At 42.1% G+C, this 23498-nt stretch overlaps 1 protein-coding gene across 2 annotated transcripts in view; it reads right to left on the reverse strand.

The window, feature by feature from the left end:
* The window catches only part of atp1a3a (ATPase Na+/K+ transporting subunit alpha 3a), a 75811-nt gene that overhangs the window by 23150 nt on the left and 29163 nt on the right, over nucleotides 1-23498 (reverse strand). For both annotated transcript variants that reach the window (XM_062047400.1, XM_062047401.1), the window contains 9 exons: nucleotides 14603-14662; nucleotides 14302-14505; nucleotides 13684-13797; nucleotides 13476-13610; nucleotides 13269-13386; nucleotides 13030-13118; nucleotides 12775-12954; nucleotides 4514-4712; nucleotides 1546-1790 (listed from right to left, as the gene is read on the reverse strand). In XM_062047400.1, coding sequence (XP_061903384.1) covers nucleotides 1546-1790; nucleotides 4514-4712; nucleotides 12775-12954; nucleotides 13030-13118; nucleotides 13269-13386; nucleotides 13476-13610; nucleotides 13684-13797; nucleotides 14302-14505; nucleotides 14603-14662 — 1344 coding nt within the window. The remainder of the gene's footprint in view (nucleotides 1-1545; nucleotides 1791-4513; nucleotides 4713-12774; nucleotides 12955-13029; nucleotides 13119-13268; nucleotides 13387-13475; nucleotides 13611-13683; nucleotides 13798-14301; nucleotides 14506-14602; nucleotides 14663-23498) is intronic.

The following is a 23498-nucleotide window of genomic DNA, read 5'->3' on the forward strand; positions in this document are numbered from 1 at the left end:
AAAACTACTTTTTTAAACTAATAATTTCCTACTTCAAGCGTATATCATTATGTCAAGATAATGGCACTAGCATTTACTTAATTTAAGAATATTTGTCAACATATTGAGCAAAAAGGTGTAATTTTTTTTTCTACCAAGAAAGGTGCACTTATTAGTGAGAATATACTTATTTTAAGGTATTTTTGGGTTCATTGAGGTTAGCTAATTTTTGGAAAGTCTTGACAAGCCGAATTTTCTTGTTCTATTGGCAGATAATTTTGCTTAGTTCAAATAAAATACCCCTCATTTTTGTATTTTTTTTTTCTGGTTTTTGAACACTGACTTTTTGCAGTGTATATATATATATATATATATATATATATATATATATATATATACATATATATATATATATATATATATATATATATATATATATATTACTGTAACTTGTTCTTAAAAATAGTAGTTATTTTGTATGTCAAATTGAGTGTTAAGGGTATTCTAGTAAAATGCGTGTGTGTAAATATGCGATGTGTAAATATCAAAATATTACGTCAAATCACTTTTTGACACTTTTTATTAAAAAAATAATAATAATAATATTTTTTTTTATCGTTTTTTTTTTTTTTAAATAAAAAGTTTCTCATGCACACGAGAAAGTTTCACGTGCGCACGAGATAGTTTCTTGTGCGCACGAGATACATGTCTGAAAAAACAAAAAACAAAACAAAAATTATTTAAAAAAAAAATTCCCCCATGTCCCTTTAGGGGCTCCGTAGTTGTTTTACATTACTTGTGGGGATTTTTTAATTTCTCAAAATTATTACTTTAAAAAAACATTAATTTTGCTCGTGATTTATGGTGTATAGTTAATTCCTATTTGACATATTTCTGCTCAAACTCTTAATGGATCTGTCCCGATACAGCATATACAGTACATGTACATAACTTAGAAAAATACCTCTCTCTATGAAAATGTAAAATTAGAGATAAAGGCATCATGTAATGAGAAAAAGCTGACCCGTTGATACTATTAATGAACAAAAGCACAAATAATTGTCTTTTAATATATGGATAACGATAGCCTTTTTATTAGACATCACATATTAGTCATACCAAAGACTATAAAAATGGGAGACATTACCTGCCTGATTGGCACTCAGCATAAAGGGTTGGAATTGGGGGTTAAATCACCAAAAATGATTCCCGGGCGCGGCCACTGCTGCTGCTCACTGCTCTCCTCACCTCCCAGGGGGTGATCAAGGGGATGGGTCAAATGCAGAGGACAAATTTCACCACACCTAGTGTGTGTGTGACAATCATTGGTACTTTAACTTTTTAACTTTAGATATTACATGATGGCGTTCCGTGTGTTTTTTTAAAATCAAACGTGATAAAATTTTTTTAGTATAATTAGTTTTTGAAAATTTTGAGCACATTTAAAAATAATATGATAATACTGATAACCATGATAATTTGGGTCACAATAAGCGTGATAAAAAATGTCATACCGTGACATCTCTATATGGCTGACTACTGGCTTGCAGAGGAAAGGCCACAAACCTGGTACTTGTTGGTGGAGTTGAAGGGGATCTCTGCGACTTTCTTGTTTTTGTCCCTCATCGCCTTGACGGCGCCACACGACAACTCGATGCACTTGAGCAGGGCCGACTCGGAGGCGTCGCCGGCCACCTCGCGCTTCAGGATGGGCAAAGAATCCTGGCCAGCTTTGAACACAGCACGGTTGCACAGGGCAGCAATGCGGGCCAGTGACACCCACGTGGTGGAGCTTTTGTCGAAAGAAGAGCCTGGAAAGATTAAGTAAAAAGTGACTCTGAGTCCCTCAATGCCCCAGAAGCTATGGAGACATGTATTTTCCAAAAACACAACATTATTTGATTAGAGCAAGAGTGTCCAAACTTTTTGACATGGGGGCCACATTGAGCTAAAAAATAAAAAAGCATGTTCTCCCCGGGACTGCATGGGTTCCTCCGGGTACTCCGGCTTCCTCCCATCTCCAAAGACATGCACCTGGGGATAGCTTGATTGGCAACACTAAATTGGCCCTAGTGTGTGAATGTGAGTGTGAATGTTGTCGGTCTATCTGTGTTTTCACGACTGCATTTGTTGCACAGGTGGCATCCTATGACAGTTCCACGCTGGTAATCACTGAGCTCCTGAGAGCGGCCCATTCTTTCACAAAAGTTTGTGGAAACAGTCTCCATGCCTAAGTGCTTGATTTTATACACCTGTGGCCGGGCCAAGTGATCAGGACACCTGATTCTGATCATTTGGATGGTTGGCCAAATACTTTTGGCAACATAGTGTATCTGCGGCATATAGTCTGGTGCGGCTAATGTATAGAAAAAATAATCTTTTTCAAAAATGTTGTGGGTGTGGCTTTTATACCGGTGCGCTGTATTGCTTGGATTTGAATTATGTCACATTCAGCTCATTGAATATGCGTGGTGGTCATGCAGCGTCTCTATTCACAATGGGTACAAGGTGCCATTTTGCCTCTCTCAAAAAAAAATGCCCTATGCTTGCGTTGTTTTTTAACTGTACGAACCATTCAAAATGCGAAAAGGATAAAAGTTTCTTCAGAGTTCCTCGAGAGGTACTCAAGAAGAGCGGAAGAGAGTAAGATTTTACGAAAGACGAATGGCACACACTCCAGTACAAGGGAGCAAAGTCGAAGGAGAAATATATATTTCCAGTGACCAGTTGGTAAAGGTTTCTTTAATATACTTTACTCATTTAGTATATCCCATTGAAGTATTATCTTGATATTGTATGTATTTTATTTTTTAACAAACAGAAAACGAAAAGTCAGATTCAATGATACTTTGTCAGAAAAGGTACTTCTACATCTCCCCCTCTTGTTTAAAAATGTGTCAGAGTACATTTCACAACTAGATAACAAATCTAATATGGTGATGATTCAGTAACTGTTAAATGGATATGCAGCAATGGGTGTCGAGATGTCCAGTGCTAGTTTGTTTACATGGACGCGTCCTCGAAAGACGCAATGTTAAATCATGAAATGCAACCTTACCCAAGCAAAAACTACGTATATTTATCTGGGAGAGTCTTGCACCCAATTTCCTTGACCCAGCCACGCACAAAGAAGTTGTAGACCTCCATGCTTTTCCAAGTTTTCATCCGTTTTGTCGTGCAGAATGACACGATAGTTCAATATGTCTGGGAACTCCACCGACGGATAATACTTTAAATCACTTGGCAAATCTTTTTTGGAAAAAGTATATGGATCTATTCCATTGCATAGTTAAGATTTTTTGCTTGCATCTGCTTTTTGCAGGAAAATCTGGGCCCCTTGCATAGTCATATAGTTCGCACAATGCTTGCTGCAAAACAGCCATCTTGGCTTGGTTGACCACCACTGGTTTTCACTTCCGGGAAGAAGTGAGCTAAAGGAATAAAAGTAATAGTCCGGAAAATACGGTAAGTAAATGCTGTGCTGTACATTCTTCAAAGTAGAATTCCTGGTCACTGACCTGACCCAATGTACTCACGTTATCCATAAGATGTCGGAAAATTTGCGGCAATTAGACTGGCAATGGACAAGCGGTAGAAAATGGGATGAATAGATATTCAAAATTAAGCTGGAGGTTCCTCGCAGGCCTGATTTCTCATTAAACCTGTGACGACTCGCAGGCCAATTTGGAGACACCGGCCGGCTGTACTAGGCTCGCGGGCCGTAGTTTGGACACTTGGGGGTGTGGGGAAAAAATCGATTTGAATTCGAATTGCGATTCTCACGTTGTGCGATTCAGAATCGATTCTCATTTTTTAAAAAATCGATTTTTGTAATTTTTTTATTTATTAAAAAATTATTTTTTATTTCATTTTTATTTTTTAAATGAATCAATCCAACAAAACAATACACAGCAATACCATAACAATGCAATCCAATTCCAAAACCAAACCCGACCCAGCAACACTCAGAACTGCAATAAACAGAGCAATTGAGAGGAGACACAAACACGACACAGAACAAACCAAAAGTAGTGAAACAAAAATGAATCAGTATCAATATTAGTTACAATTTCAATATAGCAGTGATTAAAAATCCCTCATTGACATTATCATTAGACATTCATAAAAAATAAAAATAAAAGAACAATAGTGTCACAGTGGCTTACACTTGCATCGCATCTCATAAGCTTGACAACCCACTGTGTCCAATATTTTCACAAAGATAAAATAAGTCATATTTGTGGTTCATTTAATAGTTAAACAAATTTACATTATTGCAATCAGTTGATAAAACATTGTCCTTTACAATTAGGAAAGCTTTTTACAAAAATCTACTACTCTGCTTGCATGTCAGCAGACTGGGGTAGATCCTGCTGAAATCCTATGTATTGAATGAATAGAGAATCCTTTTGAATCGGGAAAAAAAATCGTTTTTGAATCGAATCGTGACCCCAAGAATCGATATTGAATCGAACCGTGGGACACCCAAAGATTCACAGCCGTATTGGACACCCTTGGTTTTGAAGCATCTTACCAGACTGGTCCTCAGTGGTGTCAGCCTCATGGATCTGGTTGTCAAACCACATGTGGGCCACAGTCATCCTGTTCTGGGTCAGTGTGCCCGTCTTGTCCGAGCAGATGGTGGAGGTGGAGCCCAGAGTCTCCACGGCTTCCAAGTTCTTCACCAAGCAGTTCTTGCGGGCCATTCGCTTAGCGGTCAGTGTGAGACACACCTGCAACGAACACAGAGAACAATGTCAGCTTCTTTGAGACGCTCCAGGCAAAGATGAACATCTCCAGGCAGCGAACCACCACGAGAACAACCCCTCTGGATCATACCGTACCTGAAAGACCTGCCCCCAAAACTGACACCTGGAGATGTACACCCCTAAAACAAACATCCTTCCATACTACCATAGCAAAATGCACTGTCGTAAAAGCGTCTTTCACAGGCCAGGTTACAGTGAGTGAAGCAGTGAGTGAAGCAGTGAGGCAGAGCAGCGGAGAGTTGACGTATCATGATGCATAACTTCAGCAAGTCATTTGGGCCAAACGAAACTAGCAAAGCCAAGCAGAGGAAGCCCCGTTCAGTTAAACATTAGCATCATTACATGAGCTCGCTGGTGTCATTGCAGACAGCAGGTGTGACCAGCCTGCAAGAGAGAGAGACACAAACAAGACACAAAGAGAAGCACAGATGTACAAACTACACAAACACATGGCACTGAAACAACACAAGCACAAGAGAAGTACTGTAATGCTGACGAACATCAAGTGAATTATCATGCAGGGTCATTGTAGTACATAAAAAAATACAGTGGAACCTGCCATTTTCATGACATCACTTCTTATGCAGTACAGTCCACAGAGAACGCTGCCATTTTGGAGAGGCAGAGCCCCATACGCCACATTCTGTTCACGCAGTTAATTACTCAATTGCCACTCTGCAGTGCTTCAGCATGTTTCTTTTCTCGCAATTCACCAGGTTGTGTCTATTTTTATTGCTCGATATGGGTTTAAAAAGCCAACAAAACAGCATGGAAAGGAGATTAATTGGCTGTGGACTTAAGACTTAGAGAGGAGAGGAAACCCACACACACTTTCCCTTCTCCACCTGCCTGCGGTCCCTTCACAGCCTCGTGACGGCATGTCGTCTGCTGTTCGCGGACAGCAAGGTAAAAATTATTTGCCTTGTTTTTTTTATATATATAATTGTAGCAACATGATTGTTAACATTTTGAGAGCACCAAAGGGGCTTTTCTTTGTGTACAAGTGTTGACAGTGTGGAGAGCTAAAAAGGGACATTTGTGTGTGTGTGCATGCCTTGACAGTTTAGCTTGCCGTTGTGTTATTTTGATAATAAAGAGATTGTGGATCCATTAACCCCTTATGTTTGTTTGAAATATATATATATATATATATATATATATATATATATATATATATATATATATATATATATATATATATATATATATATATATATATATATATATATATATATGTATATATACATACACAAACACATATGTATACCCACACTTACATGTATATATACATATATATGTATATATATACAAACATATATACACAGTGTTGGCGCTAGGAATCTTCAAAATGGGGTCCCAGAGACCCCATCAAGTCATAAAAATGGGGTCCCACAGTAAATTTTTGGGGTCCCACTTTTTTGTAACCATTTTGAAAACAAATTATAAATGTATGCATTATCCTGTTGTATCTCACATTCTATATTGTGTTTTGGAAAAAGGTTGTAAAATAACACAAAAGAAAAACATTTTTTATGCATATGTAAATGTATTCAGTTATAAACATCCATTCCCTTTCTTCTTTCCTTCATGGATCTAAACTTTACCGCTGCAGGTATTTTTTTATATATTTGTATTTAATAAGTTGTAGGTGTATTTATTTCAGTACAAAAGTGTAAAAAGTTTTTGCTTTGGTTAATGAAATTATGATAATGGTGTGCCAGGCCATACATGCATATGACACATTTAATTGATTATTCTCACCTGTATGTAGATCATCAGTCATTTAAAAAATGCCACATCTACACTTTCATGGCAAATAATGCCAACAAACTTAGAATTTTGCAAGTTAGTTTCAATGTAATTTAATACAGTGGCACTCAATGCCTCTAGCATTTCATTAATGGCTTGGTGATGGTCATAAGCTGTGTGTTCCCCTTTAAGAAAGCGCTATGTGGGGTGAGTGACGTGTGTAAGTGAGTGGGCAAGTTAGGAGAGGGAGCGCTAGCATGTTCAGGAGTGTTAATAGCATGGTGGATGTCCGCTTGGCTTTGTGGAAAACATAAATAAAGAGTTGTAACAAATCGACGGCCTCGTCATTCCGACCAAAGAGCGGAACTGTAGGGAGCCAAATTGGAGGGTGTTTCTTGGTGCCTGGTGAGGCTGGATCTTTGAAAATCAGAGCACCCGGTCGTAAAGGTGTTCTTTTTCTTAGCCCGTTTACATGGCGTGCAAAACATCTTTCCATCGTCATAAGTGAGCCATTTGCTGAAAAGTAGCTCCTGAAGCCACTTTTCATTGAAGCTTCGCTTATTGGGTTTATTGCTCGCCATGACGAAAACAATTACACGCGGGAGTCCTAATAACGGAAATGCAGTATTTGTGATCAATAAAACTTTTGGCAAATCAAAATTTAAGAATTTGTACCGGAAAGTGCATTACTTTGAAGTCGACCAATAATTTATCATTAATAATTTGACCCGGCAATTATAAACAAAACAACGGCGGAAAGCGATAATCGGTAAAAAAAATTTAAAAAAGAAGAAAAATACGCATGGACTTCCGGAACTTTGCGTCCTTTCTGATTTCAATGTGTAAAAACACAGAAAAAGTGTGTTAACGCCAACACTGCCCATACATATATATAAATATACAAACACATATTTATATACATATACAGTATAAACATATACATACATACAGAGTATGAGCATACATAAATACATACATATATAAACAGATACATACATATATGTATACACGTATACACACACACACACACACACACACACACACACACACACACACACACACACACACACACACACACACACACACACACACACACACACACACACACACACACACACACACACACACACACACACACACACACACACACACTTTTTTAGGGCTGTCGACATTAACCCGTGTGATTAATTTAAAAAATGTATCGCATTATCATGATCGCCAAAAGGTGGCGTGCTTTGCAAAGGCAGTGATCACGTCACACGTAAAAACGATATGCTCTGCGCCTTTCGAAACAAACTCAGACAGAACTTTAGATAAAACTGAGGTAATAAATTAGTATTGCAGCAATACATTTTCTAATCATCGGTGCACACCAAGTTTGAAATAGCATCTTAAAGCTACATGGACAGCAAACAAGAGGACAACAAATTATGCTGGCGGCAGTTTAGCTGCGTTCACCACAAATAAGTAAAAAAATCAATTCTTCCATCCATCCATTTTCTACCGCTTGTCCCTTTCGGGGTGGCGGGGGGCTGTCTTTTCTAAATGGACAGCCACCGCATCCAGTGTTGCCAACCTGGCGACTTTGTCGCTATATCTAGCGACTTCCCAAACCTCTTGACGACTTTTTTTTGTAAACAGCTACTAGCGACAAATCTAGCGACTTTTTCCTGTTATTGGAAACTTTTTTGTGTCTTGGAGACTCTGACACACAGAAGTACTGTCCTCAACGAGAAGTTATGGGTCCTGCTGTGTTCCAAAGCACTCACAGGCGGTCAGCTGATGCTGCTGCGCGAGCAGAGCGGAGCAGAGACCCTCTCAGGGCAACAAATGCAGAAGTTTGTGCATCCGCAACTCATTTGCATTCTGGAATTTCATGGTGCGTTTCATACTGTACATCTTACTTAGTTTGCTATAATATTGCAGAGACTTTCAAAATGTGCCCTTAGTTCTTACTCTACTAACTGTCACCAAGTTTTGGGCAAATCAAAGACTAGCAGTTCAGTAAAACATTCAATAAATGTTCCTGTATGACATTCTGACTACCAAATTGCATTTGTATCCAAATATTAAGGTATTTTGTTAAAGGCCTACTGAAATGAATTTTTTTTATTTAAACGGGGATAGCAGATCTATTCTATGTGTCATACTTGATCATTTCGCGATATAGCCATATTTTTGCTGAAAGGATTTAGTATAGAACAACGACGATAAAGATTGCAACTTTTGGTATCTGATAAAAAAAAGGCTTGCACCTACCGGAAGTAGCGTGACGTAGTCAGTTGAACATATACGCAAAGTTCCCTATTGTTTACAATGATGGCCGCATGAAGTGAGAGAAATTCGGACCGAGAAAGCGACAATTTCCCCATTAATTTGAGCGAGGATGAAAGATTTGTGGATGAGTAAAGTGCAAGTGAAGGACTAGTGGGGAGTTGAAGCTATTCAGATAGGGAAGATGCTGTGAGAGCCGGGGGTGACCTGATATTCAGCTGGGAATGACTACAACAGTAAATAAACACAAGACATATATATACTCTATTAGCCACAACACAACCAGGCTTATATTTAATATGCCACAAATTAATCCTGCATAAAAACACCTGCGTGTTTGTTATGCTAGCTCCTAGCTCCTCTGCTAGCTCCTAGCTCCATAGAACACGCCAATACAATTCAAACACCTGATCAACACACACAATCACTCAGCCCAAAAGACCGTTTACCTAACCCAAGGTTCATAAAGCTTATATATTTTTAAAAAGTTACGTACGTGACGCGCACATACGGTCAAGTTATCGAATGTTTAGCAGCCAAGGCTGCATACTCACGGTACCTGATATTCAGCTGGGAATGACTACAACAGTAAATAAACACAAGACATATATATACTCTATTAGCCACAACACAACCAGGCTTATATTTAATATGCCACAAATTAATCCTGCATAATAACACCTGCGTGTTTGTTATGCTAGCTCCTAGATCCTCTGCTAGCTCCTAGCTCCATAGAACACGCCAATACAATTCAAACACCTGATCAACACACACAATCACTCAGCCCAAAAGACCGTTCACCTAACCCAAGGTTCATAAAGCTTATATATTTTTAAAAAGTTACGTACGTGACGCGCACGTACGGTACGGTACGTGTTATGCTAGCTCCTAGCTCCTCTGCTAGCTCCTAGCTCCATAGAACACGCCAATACAATTCAAACACATGATCAACACACACAATCACTCAGCCCAAAAGACCGTTCACCTAACCCAAGGTTCATAAAGCTTATATATTTTAAAAAAGTTACGTACATACGCAAAAAAAAGCCAAAGCTGCATACTCACAGTAGCACGTCTGCGTCTTTGTCATCCAAATCAAAGTAATCCTGGTAAGAGTCTGTGTTGTCCCAGTTCCCTACAGGCGTCTGTGTATCCAAATCAAAAGTCCTCCTGGTTAGAGTCTCTGTTATCCGAGTTCTTCCATCTTGACTGCATCTTTCGGGAATGTAAACAAAGAAGCGCCGGCTGTGTACTGTTGTGGCTGACTACGTTCGAAAAATACGTCCATTTCGCACCGACAACTTTCTTCTTTGCTTGCTTGGCTTCCTTCTCCATAATGCAATGAACATGATTGAAACAGATTCACGAACACAGATGTCCAGAATACTGTGGAATTATGAAATGAAAACAGAGCTTTTTCGTATCGGCTTCAATGTGGAAGGCATACCCGTGTTCGTCGGGCTACGTCACACGCATACGTCATCCTCAGAGGCGTTTCGAACCGGAAGTTTAGCGGCAAATTTAAAATGTCACTTTATAAGTTAACCCGGCCGTATTGGCATGTGTTATAATGTTAAGATTTCATCATTGATATATAAACTATCAGACTGCGTGGTCGGTAGTAGTGGGTTTCAGTAGGCCTTTAAGCAAATGTTATTTATGCAAGCCAATAATACTTGGTGATTAATCATGATTAATTACAGTTCAAGAGTGTGATTAATCTGATTAAAAAAATTAATCATTCGAAGGTAAAAAACGGGATCAAAATCTCACGGTACAATATCACGATATTAAGCCCACGGCACGATATTATTTAAAAAGAAAAAAGAAAATTACAAATGTTTTGGTGTGTAAAATGATGAGGCAAAATTATTTAGGATAAACACACTTACTGTAATTGAACACAAAAAAATGCTAAAATGTTCAATCATATTATTACTACAAACAAATATATAAAAAATTAAAAATATACTTTCAGTTAAGTGTCCCCAAACTGACAAGACAAAACACCCAGTGTAATAAGTTTAAAACAATAATGTTCTCATTAGTGTCTTTCAACTTTTAACTTCAGAGAAACAGTGTCCTCTGTAATGGACATCTTATATCACTTTGGAAAATGTGGAATTCTCAGAAAAGTTAACTGACAATTTACCGTTTAATAATGTAAATACCTCACAGATTGATGCATGGCCTCCTTGGCATAAAATATATTTTCCGGGTGGTGGTTTATCAGGTAGCTCCTCATATTATTTGTGTTCCCTGCAGTGTCGTGTCACCAAATGTTTTTTTGTCTGCGCTGCAGCCTGGCACATTTCGTACTTAAAACATGGATAACAATTCTGTTTAAACCACAAGTTGATTCAATCTTATTGAAAAAAGGTGTGGGTTAAAACATCACAACTTCTGACCGGTTTTATGTGTCGTTTTGAAAACACTCCAGATGAAGGCGGCAACTTTGACCTGCTGTATACGCAGACCAAATCCCCTCTTCAGGGCATTTTATATAAAATAATAAAATCCCCCAAAGAGCAGGGAAACCTGCGAAACAGGCTTGCAGGGATGAAATAGCCTCCGTGTTTTTTCCTGACCTAACGTATATTCCGCTCTACCCCGATATTGAGCACTGTATAACGCAGGGGTCGGGAACCTATGGCTCGCGAGCCAGGTGTGGCTCTTTTGATGATTGCATCTGGCTCGCGGATTTCGGCTTTTTAGATAAAACTAAATATTATCGCTTGTTTTAATCCATCCATCGATTTTCCACTGCTCATGTCTTGTTCAGGGCTGCAGTTGGCTGCAGGAGCAATTGTCCATTATTTTAATTGGATGATAATAGCCTACATTGGGCGTTGCTGGGTAAACAGGTAAACGCCCACTTTTGAATCAGTCTGCGCGGTCATTAGCTCAAAGCTAACCCTTCGACGAAGAAGATGGCATAAAGAAAAAAAGATGAGGAGTATCGTACATTTCAGGACGAATGGACCGAATAATTCGCCTTTGTGGAGAGAGCAGGTTCTGCAGTGTGTAATTTGCAATGACAAAATTGCATCGATGAAACGGTCGAATGTAAAGCGGCACTTCGACACACGCCATGCTACCTTTGCATCAAAATACCCTGCGGGAGACAGCAGTAAGAAAGCGTGCCAAGAGCTACTGAGCAGGGTGCAAGCTAGCCAGCATCAACTCCGCGTATGGACCCAGCAAGGTGACTATAACTCCGCTAGTTTTGCTGGATCTTTAGTGAGGAACGGAAAACCATTCACAGATGGCGTGTATGCTAAAACGTTCATGCTGGATGTAGCCAATTAACTTTTTGATGATCTTCCGAACAAAGACAAGATAATTAAACAGATACAAGACATGCCTCTGTCGGCAAGAACTGTTCATGATCGTACCATCATGATGGCAAACCAAGTGGAGGAAACGCAAGTGAAGGACATAAATGCAGCGCCGTTCTTTTCCCTGGCTGCATGAAGCTTAACCTCACCAAGTACCAACAAGACTACAAAGCCATCAGCAAATCCGTGCAGCACCAGAAGTTGCATTAATGGTGAGTATTATAACAACATTATTTAAAAGAATACATTTAGAGGCTTTTTATACTCACATTTTGTTGAATTCAGTCTTAAAATATATTATATGGCTCTCACAGAAATACATTTCCAAATATTTTGCTTTCATGGCTCTCTGAGTCACAAAGGTTCCCGACCCCTGGTATAACGGATAAACCACAGTAACCTCGAGCACGCGCGCACACACACACACACACACACACTTCAAAGTGTGCATTTTTTACTAAAATATGGACTTTTGTCGAGGCGAGAACCACTTATGTTTACATTGTTTCTTATGGAGAACTACAGTATGCTTCACTACACAAACTTTTTGATTTACGGACCATGTTCAAGAAATAATTAAGTTTGTGTATCAAGGTTCCACTGTATAACATTAAAAACGATTAAAAACGGAAGAACAGTTACACATATGCCTGCTTCCTACTCACGGTGACGGTGGCCAGCAGGCCCTCGGGCACGTTGGCGACGATGATGCCGATGAGGAAGATGACAGCCTCCAGCCAGGAGTATCCCAGGATGAGTGACAGGATGAAGAAGGACATGCCGAGGAAGACGGCCACGCCGGTGATGATCTGAATGAAGTGCTCGATCTCCTTGGCGATGGGTGTCTGTCAGATCAAAATGATGACTAATAATCACAATGAGCGTATAAACTAGCTTCTGGGTAATCTGGAATACGCCACCTTGCCCGTCTCCAGGCCTGAGGTGAGTGTGGCGATGCGGCCCATCACGGTGCGATCGCCTGTGCACACAACAATACCGCGTGCTGTGCCTGGACAAGGATGGCCCACAGTTATTGCAATGTAATGAAACAATGCTACCACAAGAGGGCCCTATAGACTACTCTTTTCTTTAGTCCTGGTTATCAACTAAAAGTGAATGGACTAGAACTATGATGTCATAAATTTGAACACAACCTTACCCTCAACACAGTTGGTGGAGAAGAAGGCAATGTTTCTGGTCTCCAGAGGGTTCTCATGGGTGCAGTCAGGTGACCTGGTCTGAGGCTCTGATTCGCCAGTCAGGGAGGAGTTGTCCACCTGGACCCAACAATAACAAAAAGGTCAGGATTTAGGATGACATTTTTGCGGTGGCTCCCGTACAATGATTTGTTCAGGCCGAGGCCCACCTTGCAGCCGTGGGAGGAGATGATGCGGAGGTCGGCGGGGATCCTGTCTCCTCCTTTTACCTCCACCAGGTCTCCTGCCACCACCTGCTCAGCATTGATCTGCATTTTCTCACCTTCACGGATCACCAGCGCTTGCTGGGATACGCAGGGAGGGGTGCAGTCAGTACAGAAAATATCTCATCCAAGGTCCTTTGGGTGTGTCTAGTACCTGAGGGACCATGTTCTTAAAGGACTCCATGATCTTGGAGCTCTTAGCTTCTTGGAAGTAGGAGAAGCAGCCGGTGATGATGACGACAGCTGACAGCACAATACCAAGGTACAACTGCAAAGAATGTGGAAGGAAAGTACATCATTTAATCGGCTGTTTGCATGTTTATCTACAAATTCATTTCTAATGGCCAAAAGTACAGAATCAGAAGTTCTTGGGCATAAAATCTGAAGTCTGGAGCTTTAACATGTAATGTAAGCGTTAATTCTTCATGCTGACTAATCATTAAGTTCCCCTTTGGGATGGACTAAGTGTTTTGTCCACTGGAGTGTGTGTGCGATAGTAGTTTAGCCCTAGTCCACTCAGCCCTCTGACCCATGAATGCCCCCCTCTTCGGCAGCCATGACAAATAGCGGGAGAGTTAAGCACTCCCTGTGGCGGGCTATGAACCATCACTGTAAAGAGGGGTCAACTGCTGTTATTTTAACCAACAGATCACACTCCTCGCTTGACCGTTGACACAGCATCTTCCCCGGGGAGCAGCTCTCCATGACTCAGCACTTTGCAAAGCCGTGTGGTGAACGAAAACAAACATTGCATTGTTTCTGCCGCACTCACATTGTCCCCAGCCGGCTCATCCTCGGTGGCGGCCTGGATGGCGTAGGCCAGGAAGCAGAGGATGGCGCCGATCCACAACAGAATGGAGAAGCCGCCAAACAGCTGGCGACAGAACTTGACCCACTCCGGAGTGGTCGGGGGTGGGGTCAGTGCATTGGGGCCATCCCTGGCCAGGTACTCTTCCGCCTTGGCGTTGGTCAGACCCTGGATGGCCACAGGTGGCACAACAAGACCAAATTATGAGTTTAAAAGTCACTAAGTTTGGTAGAAAATAAGCATACACACTTTTATATTGACTTACCTGCACAATGTCAGTGTTGTATTTTCTGCATACTTCCTCGACAGACATTTTGTGTTCCGTCTACAAAGAGAACAGTCATTACTGTTGTGAAGTACACTGAGGAAGTTACAGTCCATAGTTCACTATGTAGTTCACCAAACACCAATCAAACAATCAAGGCCGGTCTTTAATGACGAACAAATCTGAATTGACTCTGAAAATCCTTTGTCAATCGTCAAAAATTGGCAAAACTTTTTATGTTTCCTTGCAAGTATGCTATCAAGAGCACAGCTTGTGGGATCCCCACAAATAAAGAGATCTCATTTGTGACTCTTTCCACCTCAAAAAGGATAAAACCCTCAGATAAACAAACATGGTGGAGATTGGGTAGTTTAGTGAGGTCCTTGGATCAGCCCAGCCAGGGTTGGCCTCAGCTCTTGAAGAGCGCAGAGAAAATTATATAGCTTGACTACCTAGTGCAGGAATATTCAAACTAAATTGTTTTGGGGGCCACATTTCCAGAAAGGGAAAGGCCAGAGACAAACTTCTCCCTTCACTATCAGTCTTATTTTGTATATTCCGGAGAACCAGCGTCTTCTACAGTAAAATAATCCGGAGAACCAGCGTTTTCTACAGTACACATTTGATTTTGGTCAATTATTTTTGTCAGGGTTACAGGAACGCCCTGCTGTTTGAACAGGGGCGGATTAAGAAATTTTGGCCCCCTGGGCCTGACATGGTCTTGGCCCCTCAACCCCCCGCGCGTGTGGGCGCACACACACGCACGCACTATGCAAGAAATACTGTATACTGTGAACAGACATGCACACTGTACTGTACAGAAGAGTGCACATACTGCACACACACTATTAGGTATACCACACAGACACTGACAAGCACAGGTTTCACACAGACACAGGGGGAGGGGATAAATGGCCTAAAAATAAACATTTTTGAAAATGATTACGCCCACTTCAGTGATGGTGCATTGGGTCATTTGAGAGATATTATGTATTGGAAGTTGGTAGCTATCATGAAATAAACCCCCCAACCCACCCAAAAAACTAAATCGGACATGATTTTTGCCCCCTTTTCCTCCCTTCTATCATTAAAAATAAAATAATATCTTAGGAAAACACATTGGCATAACGGCAGCTGTGCAGCAAATTGAGGCTCAAAGTCTGTATCTATTTGTGGTTAAGCTTGAGGAGAAGGAGAAAGGTAAAATGATAACATGCATCGGAGAGCACCACAAAGAAAGGTGTAGGCCAGTTCATGGTACAAGGGCTGCATGCAGGTCAAGATAGCCCATTTCCAAGAATGCTATAGTGGCTGGACAGGCACTGGACATGTCCTGAACTCAGTGTCAGACGTGGCTGCCGAATACTTGGATGAAGTGAAGCAGCTGACAGATCTCATGCTGCCCCATCTGAAGACTGTCCTGGCCAGGCAGAGGATGGATGAGGAGACCTTCCCAATGGACCCTGTCAGTGAACAGGCTAGTAACATTGATGGCACCCCTGTGCACAACATTGGGATGGAGAGACAATGTGGCAAGGTGGACTACAAACTGAAGAAGTTGGGCACACTGAACGCAGTCAATAGGTCAATAATTTTACAGAAGAGCCAGGAGCTTCAGAGGTTTCAAGGCAGCAGCACAAGCAAAAAGGGAGGTTGAACTCAACTGGAGTAAATTCATGAAGGCAAAATTCGAGAGTAGGGCAGATGAGAAACAAGAGATGGCTCAAAGAAAGGAGAGTAAGAGACTAGACATGCTGGACACACTGAAATCTTTTGATGGCCCCTTCACGATAGTGGGGAAGTTGAAAAGTTCCTTGTGGATGAAAGTCTGCACAAGAATGCAAAGCTGCAGAGAATGAAGCTTGAGGTTCAGTTTGCCAGAGAAAGCACCAAGCTTCTGCCTAAAGTCAATCCTATCTTCACAATCCAGGTGACACTTCCCAGAAATGGCAAAAGTGCAATTCTCCAAGTCATAATGGATACTTAGAATTTTATGGTGGTGGTAAGTATTCATGAAAACAGGTAGCCTAACATTAGTGAATGGGTGAATTCTGGAAATAACCTAAAAATCTTACACAGTGCACCTTTAAGCAAGGGGTTTCTTTCGTGCTTTCAATTTTGCAAAATCATCCACCACATCATTGAAGTCCAACTCTCTTGTCAGCTCACTCTCAATTGCCATTAGAGATAACGCATTTAATCTTTTCTGAGTCATTCTTGTGCGCAGCTCATTTTTTACTCTTGACAAAAGAGAGAATGAGCGTTCTCCCTCACAGTTACTGACCGGTAGAGTGAGAAAAATCTGTAGCGCAATGTATGTATTAGGAAACGTAGGCTGTAGTCCAAAATGTATTATTGTTTTGAGCAGTCCTGAAGGGGTCCTCTCCTCATCAGTGTTGTTGAGCTGTATAAAAGATTTGAACTGTATAAGCTCCTGTCCAAGACTTTCATTGAGGTCAGATGGGTATGATTCAGTGAGAATCTTGGCCTTGTGAAGGACTGAAGCATTGGACTCTGTATCCAAAGAGAAAAGGACACTGAACAAATTGTTCAGATGTTTGTAGGCCTCCAGACGGTGATTAAGGCTTGAACTCAGTTGATCAATAGAGGCAATAAATGTCTCTATTTGAAACAGTTGCCTTCCCTCAAGCACAACATCTGGGGATGCTGATTCATCAGCAAACTTTTTACGTTTCCTCGTCCGTTCAGCCCTGTAAGATGGGGTGCCACCCAACATGTTTAAGGCTTTCTGCTCAAAATGATCAAATAGATCTCTTTGGGAGAGAACAAAGGTGCGCAGAGATTCCAGCAATCTAACTGCTGTACCAAGGTCCATGTCTGCTTTTTGAAGTTGCAGACTTGTGGCCTGAAATCTGGACAGAACAGTGTCCCAAAAGCCTGCCATGAAGGCCATCTCAAGTGAATCCAGCTTCCGCACTAGACTGTCAGCTTCAGTTCGTGTGTCTCGTTTCTCTGTGTCATCAGTGGAAATAACCTGTAGTGCTGCTTTTATTTTACTGTAGTTCTGCCACAGTGCTTTGGTAGATTCTGCACGGCAACTCCAACGCGTGTTGGATAAAGCTTTAAGTGTGAGATCTATGTTGGAATTGCCAAATACCCTGTCCCATCGGTGTGTGGATGCAGTTGTGAAGTTGTAAATAGACTGAATCAAGTCAAAATACTTAGAGACTTCATTTCCACATCTGTCAATGCTGTTGACTCCCACCAAATTCAAAGAGTGAGCTGCACATGGAATATAGTGTATTAATGGGTTGCTTTTCTTTAAGTGAGCCTGCAACCCATTATACCTCCCTGACATGTTGCTGGCATTATCATAAGCCTGCCCCCTGCAATTTGACAGCTCTAACCCTAGATCTTCCAACACAGACATGACACAGTTAGCCAAACTTTCACCTGTATGGCTAGTAATGGGCTCAAAACCCACAAAGCGTTCAACAACACTGCCCTCTTTGCTAACAAAACGGAATATGAATGTCAATTGGTCCACATGAGATAAATCTGGGGTTGAATCCACAATGATAGAGTAGTATTTGCTTGCTTGCAGTTCATCTGCTATAGCCTGTTTGGTTTTTGCACCCATCAATTCAATGAATTCCTCACAAATGGTGGAGGACAGATATGAGGTATTACCTCGACCCATCTGCCCAAACTTTCTGATGTGATCCTTTAGAAAGGGATCAAATTCAGCCAGGACCTCCAGAATACCAAGGTAGTTCCCATTGAGAGGAGACCCTAACGATTCATTTTTACCCCTAAATGCAAGGCCCCTTTCTGCAAGGAATTTAATGACTGCAACAACTCTTTGTAACACCTGCCTCCAATAGCTGCTCTCTGCCTGAAACTGTTTGAACAGGTCTGCATCAACTGTGGCACCTTTGGCGCGGTTCAAGACTGCTTGCATGCAGGTTATGTGCTCAGCACTTCGCTCATGTTCACCAAATCTTTCTGAGTGTTTCCAATCACAATAGCCTGTCACAAAAGAATGCGTTTTTGGGGAAAACAGTTTGCATGCAAAGCAGTAAACATTACCAGTAGAGGGAGAGTACATCAGCCACTCTCTTTGTACTCGTTGTCCATTGGGCAAGTGTGAAGTAAAATGTTCATTGTTTAGGCATCGGGTTTTGCCTCCTAGCCCACTGTTCCTCACAGAAGCTGGATAATGGCTGTGACGGTTGTGAAATGATTTTGCACCTCTTTGAATAAGAACTTCCTTCATTGACTCAGTGAGGGTCTCAGCCCATTTAGCGGGATCACTAGGTAGAGTTGTCACTGTAGATGGTGTTGAAGAAAGATTCAGCTCATTTTCTATGCTGTCCAGAGGTGCAGTGACCTCACATTCATCCGAGCAACTGGCTACTGCTGAATTGGTTGAATCATAAGCATCAGAAGCATTTGGTTCAGTGTCTACACTTGTAGTGGTCTCAGGATCTTGGGAGCTACATGCTAGCTCAGGTGCATTGCTAACCTTAGCTGAATTTGCAGTAGCATTTATAGAATTGCTTTCAGCAGATGTCTTTGTACTGAAGAAGCTGGAGATATTTGGAACACTCTCAAGTAAAACTGATTCCTTTTTTTTCTTTTCTTGCTGAATTTTTTTTCTAGCTCCTCCACTTAAACGTTTATGATCCATATTTCCCTTCTTTCTTTGCACATTGGCTCTTTGCCTATCACAACAGATAAACCAACTATGTGTGTGTGTGTGTGTGTGTGTGTGTGTGTGTGTGTGTGTGTGTGTGTGTGTGAGTTTGTTTGTGTGTTTATGATCGGTGCTGCTTCCTTCAAGTGTGTGAGGTGATTTAGAAAACTAGCAACCCAGCATCAACACTCCAAAGCAGAGAATAACAGCTTACTAGCATAGACAATTGAGAGCAGAGAATCAACTGATTCGTCTGATAGACAGCAGGAGAGCAGAGTGGTCAGTGATGATCGAATCAAGAAAATGTCTAAATGGCAAGGGAACAGACTGATTTGTACTGAGGAGAAAGAGAGAGAGAGCCAATTACAGTGAAATATATTCCAAAAGAGCCAAGTGACTAGCTGAAGGCAGGGACAAATGCCTTGGAGTGACCAACAAGAGTGCAAAGTACCAAATGGCAAAATGTGGAAAGACCAACAGGCAGATCTGCTTTTACCTCTTATCTTCACAACCAAAAAGTTGCTAAATGATGTTTTCAGTCGCTAGCCAGGTATGGCCAAAAGACGCGAAATCTAGCGGCAAAGTCGGTCAATCACACTGACAGTGAAACAAATATTTTGAAAAGATAATAATTGTACACCTTTGTGCACTTTAGTCTTCTATCTAAATATTTTCACAAAGGACACCAAGGCAGCTTGCTAGCTATGATGGGAGCAACAATGTCTGATAGACAGCAGGAGAGCAGAGTGGTCAGTGATGATCCAATCAAGAAAATGTCTAAATGGCAAGGGAACAGACTGATTTGTACTGAGGAGAAAGAGAGAGCCAAGTACAGTTAAATATATTCCAGAGCCAAGTGACTAACTGAAGGCAAAGACAACAGCCAGATACCTTAGCAGAGACCAACAAGAATTCAAAGTACCTAATAGCAAGATGGCGAGACCAACACAATAAATTGTATTAGGATTTAATTTATTAACGTTAATCTTAACAGCCAAAAAGTTGCTGAATAATGTTTGTAGTCGCTAGCCAGGTATGCCCAAAACAAGAGTCGCTAAACCTAGCAGCAAAGTTGCTTAATTGCAACACACTCTAGGATTCAGGGGAATTAAGGATAATAAAGATATTAATTGTACAACTTTTTGTACTTTTTTTCTAGTTTTTTGAGTCGCCAGCCATGTATGGCCAAAAGTCGCTAATTGAATGCCAACGTTGCTTAATCGCCAACACACTGGGACTCACTGAAGGACTGACTGAATAAAAAAGATAATTAAGATAATTGTGTACTTTTCTCTTCTGATATTTTCTCTAAGGACCCCAAGCTATCTGCAAGCAGCAATAATGTCTGACAGACAGGAGAGCAGAGTGGTCAGTGATGAATGGCAAGGGAACAGGCTGATTTGTACTGAGGAGAAAGAGAGAGAGAGAGCCAATTACAGTGAAATATATTCCAAAAGAGCCAAGTGACTAGCTGAAGGCAGGGACAAATGCCTTGGAGTGACCAAGAAGAGTGCAAAGTACCAAATGGCAAAATGTGGGAAGACCAACAGGAAGATCTGCTTTTACCACTTATCTTCACAACCAAAAAGTCGCTAAATGATGTTTTTAGTCGCTAGCCAGGTATGGCCAAAAGACGCGAAATCTAGCGGCAAAGTCGGTCAATCACACAGTGAAACAAATAATTTTAAAAAGATAGTAATCGTACAATGTCTTGTACTTTTGTCTTCTTTCTTAATATTTCTCAAAGGACACCAAAATGTCGCTATCTGCAGGCAGCTTGCTAGCTATGATGGCAGCAACAATGTACCTTAGAGTGACTGACCAACAAGAGCTCAAAGTACCTAATGGCAAAATGTGGAGAGACAGACACAATAAATTGCATTAAGATGAAGAGAACTGTTGCTATTATTAATCTTAACATCAACCAGAAAGTCGCTAAATGTCACCAGCCAGGTATGGCCAAAAGTCGCTTAATTGGCCACACACAGTAACAGAGAAACTAACAAAAAAAAGATCATAAAGATAATAGTTGTACAACTGTGTGTACTTTTGTCTTCTTTCTAAATATTTTCCCAAAGGACACCAAAATGTTGCTATCTGCAGGCGGGAGCGTGCCTATGTTCCCCGGGTCCTATGTTCCCCGGGTCCTATGTTCCCCGGTTGTTCCTGGGTCTTTGTATGCGACCGGGGAACTTAGGACCCTTTTTCTAAAAAAGGGTCCTATGTTCCCTGCATTGTATCTGGCGAAATTGCGAAATTGTGCCCTGACCAAAACCATCCCTAAACCTAACCTGTCACAGGGCGTTGTGGAGCACTTTTTTTTGGCGAAATTGTGCCCTGACCAAAACTATCCCTAAACCTAACCTGTCACAGGGCGTTGTGGAGCACTTTTTTGGCGAAATTGTGCCCTGACCAAAACCATCCCTAAACCTAACCTGTCACAGGGCGTGCGGCAGCAGATAGAGCAACTCAAACGCGAACTTCCTTCCTTCGACAACTTAAACGCGTCTCTGTCATGCGTGTCTGCGTGCGTCTTACTTAGTCGCGCATTGGAAGCAGCGGGGAACATAGAACCCTTTTCTGGAAAAAGTGTTGTACGTTCCCCGCAGCGGGGAACATAGAACCCTTTTTTTTAAAAAGGGTCCTTAGTTCCCCGGTAGAGGGGAACATAGGACCCGGGTAACATAGGGACGGGGAACATAGGGATGACCCGCTGCAGGCAGCTTGCTAGCTATGATGGCAGCAACGATGTCTGCCAGACAGGAGAGAGTGGTCAGTGACGATCGAATCGAGAAAATGACAAAATGGGTCAAAGACCAAAAAGTTATTAACTGACAGCAGTGACAAATGTCAGACTGTAAACTTTCTCGAAAGAAAAGGACAAAATGGGAAGATGCTGATAATAACAGCAAAATGGAAAATATAAGAATTTCCAAGTAATGCTCAACTCAAGTGTGTGTGTGTGTGTGTGTGCGCGCGTTAAACTTCTTGTTGAATGATTTCAAATTATCTCTGAGTCTGAACTGAGGGAAAGGAAACCAAATTTTGAGCAGTCTCTCACGAGTTCAAAATACCAAATGAGGAGATTCTAAAAGAACAGACCGGTTTATGAAAGACTTGATGGGGGAGGGGCACAGCTAAGAATACTTGAGTGAGATTCTGTGATCCAAATTCGAGATAGAGCTTTTTGATAATGATAATTTGTCAGAGTAAGGTTGTGTAATCAAAATTTGAGAATGAGCTTTGTCAATCAATCAAGAATATTTGCATTAAGTTCTGTGATCAAAATTCAGAAACAACCTTTAATAATTGATAAAGAATATGTGAGTGAGGTTGTGTGATCCATCCAATTTGAGAATTAGCTTTGATAATAATGATTGAGAGCCTCTGGCCCTCTGTGGATCATGGCCGCGGGGCCAATTTTGCCTGGCCCCTTGGGGCCTCTGTGGGTCGTGGCCGCGGGGCCAAGTTGGCCTGGCCCCTTGGGGCCTCTGACCCTCTATGGATCGGGGCCAAGTTGGCCTGACCCCTCGGGGCCTCTGGCCCTCTATGGATCATGGCCGCGGGGCCAAGTTGGCCTGACCCCTTAGGACCTCAGGCCCTCTGTGGGTCGCGGCCGCGGGGCCAAGTTGACCTGGCCCCTTGGGGCCTCTTACCCTCTATGGATCGTGGCCGCGGGGCCAAGTTGACCTGGCCCCTTGGGGCCTCTGGCCTTCTGTGGCTCGCGGCCGCGGGGCCAAGTTGGCCTGGCCCTTTGGGGCCTCTGGCCTTCTGTGGGTCGTGGCCGCGGGGCCAAGTTGGCCTGGCCCCTTGGGGCCTCTGACCGTCTATGGATCGTGGCCGCGGGGCCAAGTTGACCTGGCCCCCTGGGGCCTCTGACCCTCTATGGATCGTGGCCGCGGGGCCAAGTTGGCCTGGCCCCTTGGGGCCTCTGACCGTCTATGGATCATGGCCGCGGGGCCATGTTGGCCTGGCCCCTTGGGGCCTCTGGCCCTCTGTGGGTCGCGGCCGCGGGGCCAAGTTGACCTGGCCCCTTGGAGCCTCTTACCCTCTATGGATCATGGCCGCGGGGCCAAGTTGGCCTGGCCCCTTGGGGCTTAAGATTATTATTTTTGCAAAAGTAGTTTTGCTTGGGTCGCGGCCGCGGGGCCAAGTTGGCCTGGCCCCTTGGGGCCTCTGGCCCCCTGGGCCTGGGCCCGGTAGGCCCGGTCATTAATCCACCTATGTGTTTGAAAGGAC

Source organism: Entelurus aequoreus, linkage group LG05 (assembly GCF_033978785.1).
Source record: "Entelurus aequoreus isolate RoL-2023_Sb linkage group LG05, RoL_Eaeq_v1.1, whole genome shotgun sequence".
In the NCBI taxonomy this organism is placed as follows: domain Eukaryota; kingdom Metazoa; phylum Chordata; class Actinopteri; order Syngnathiformes; family Syngnathidae; genus Entelurus; species Entelurus aequoreus.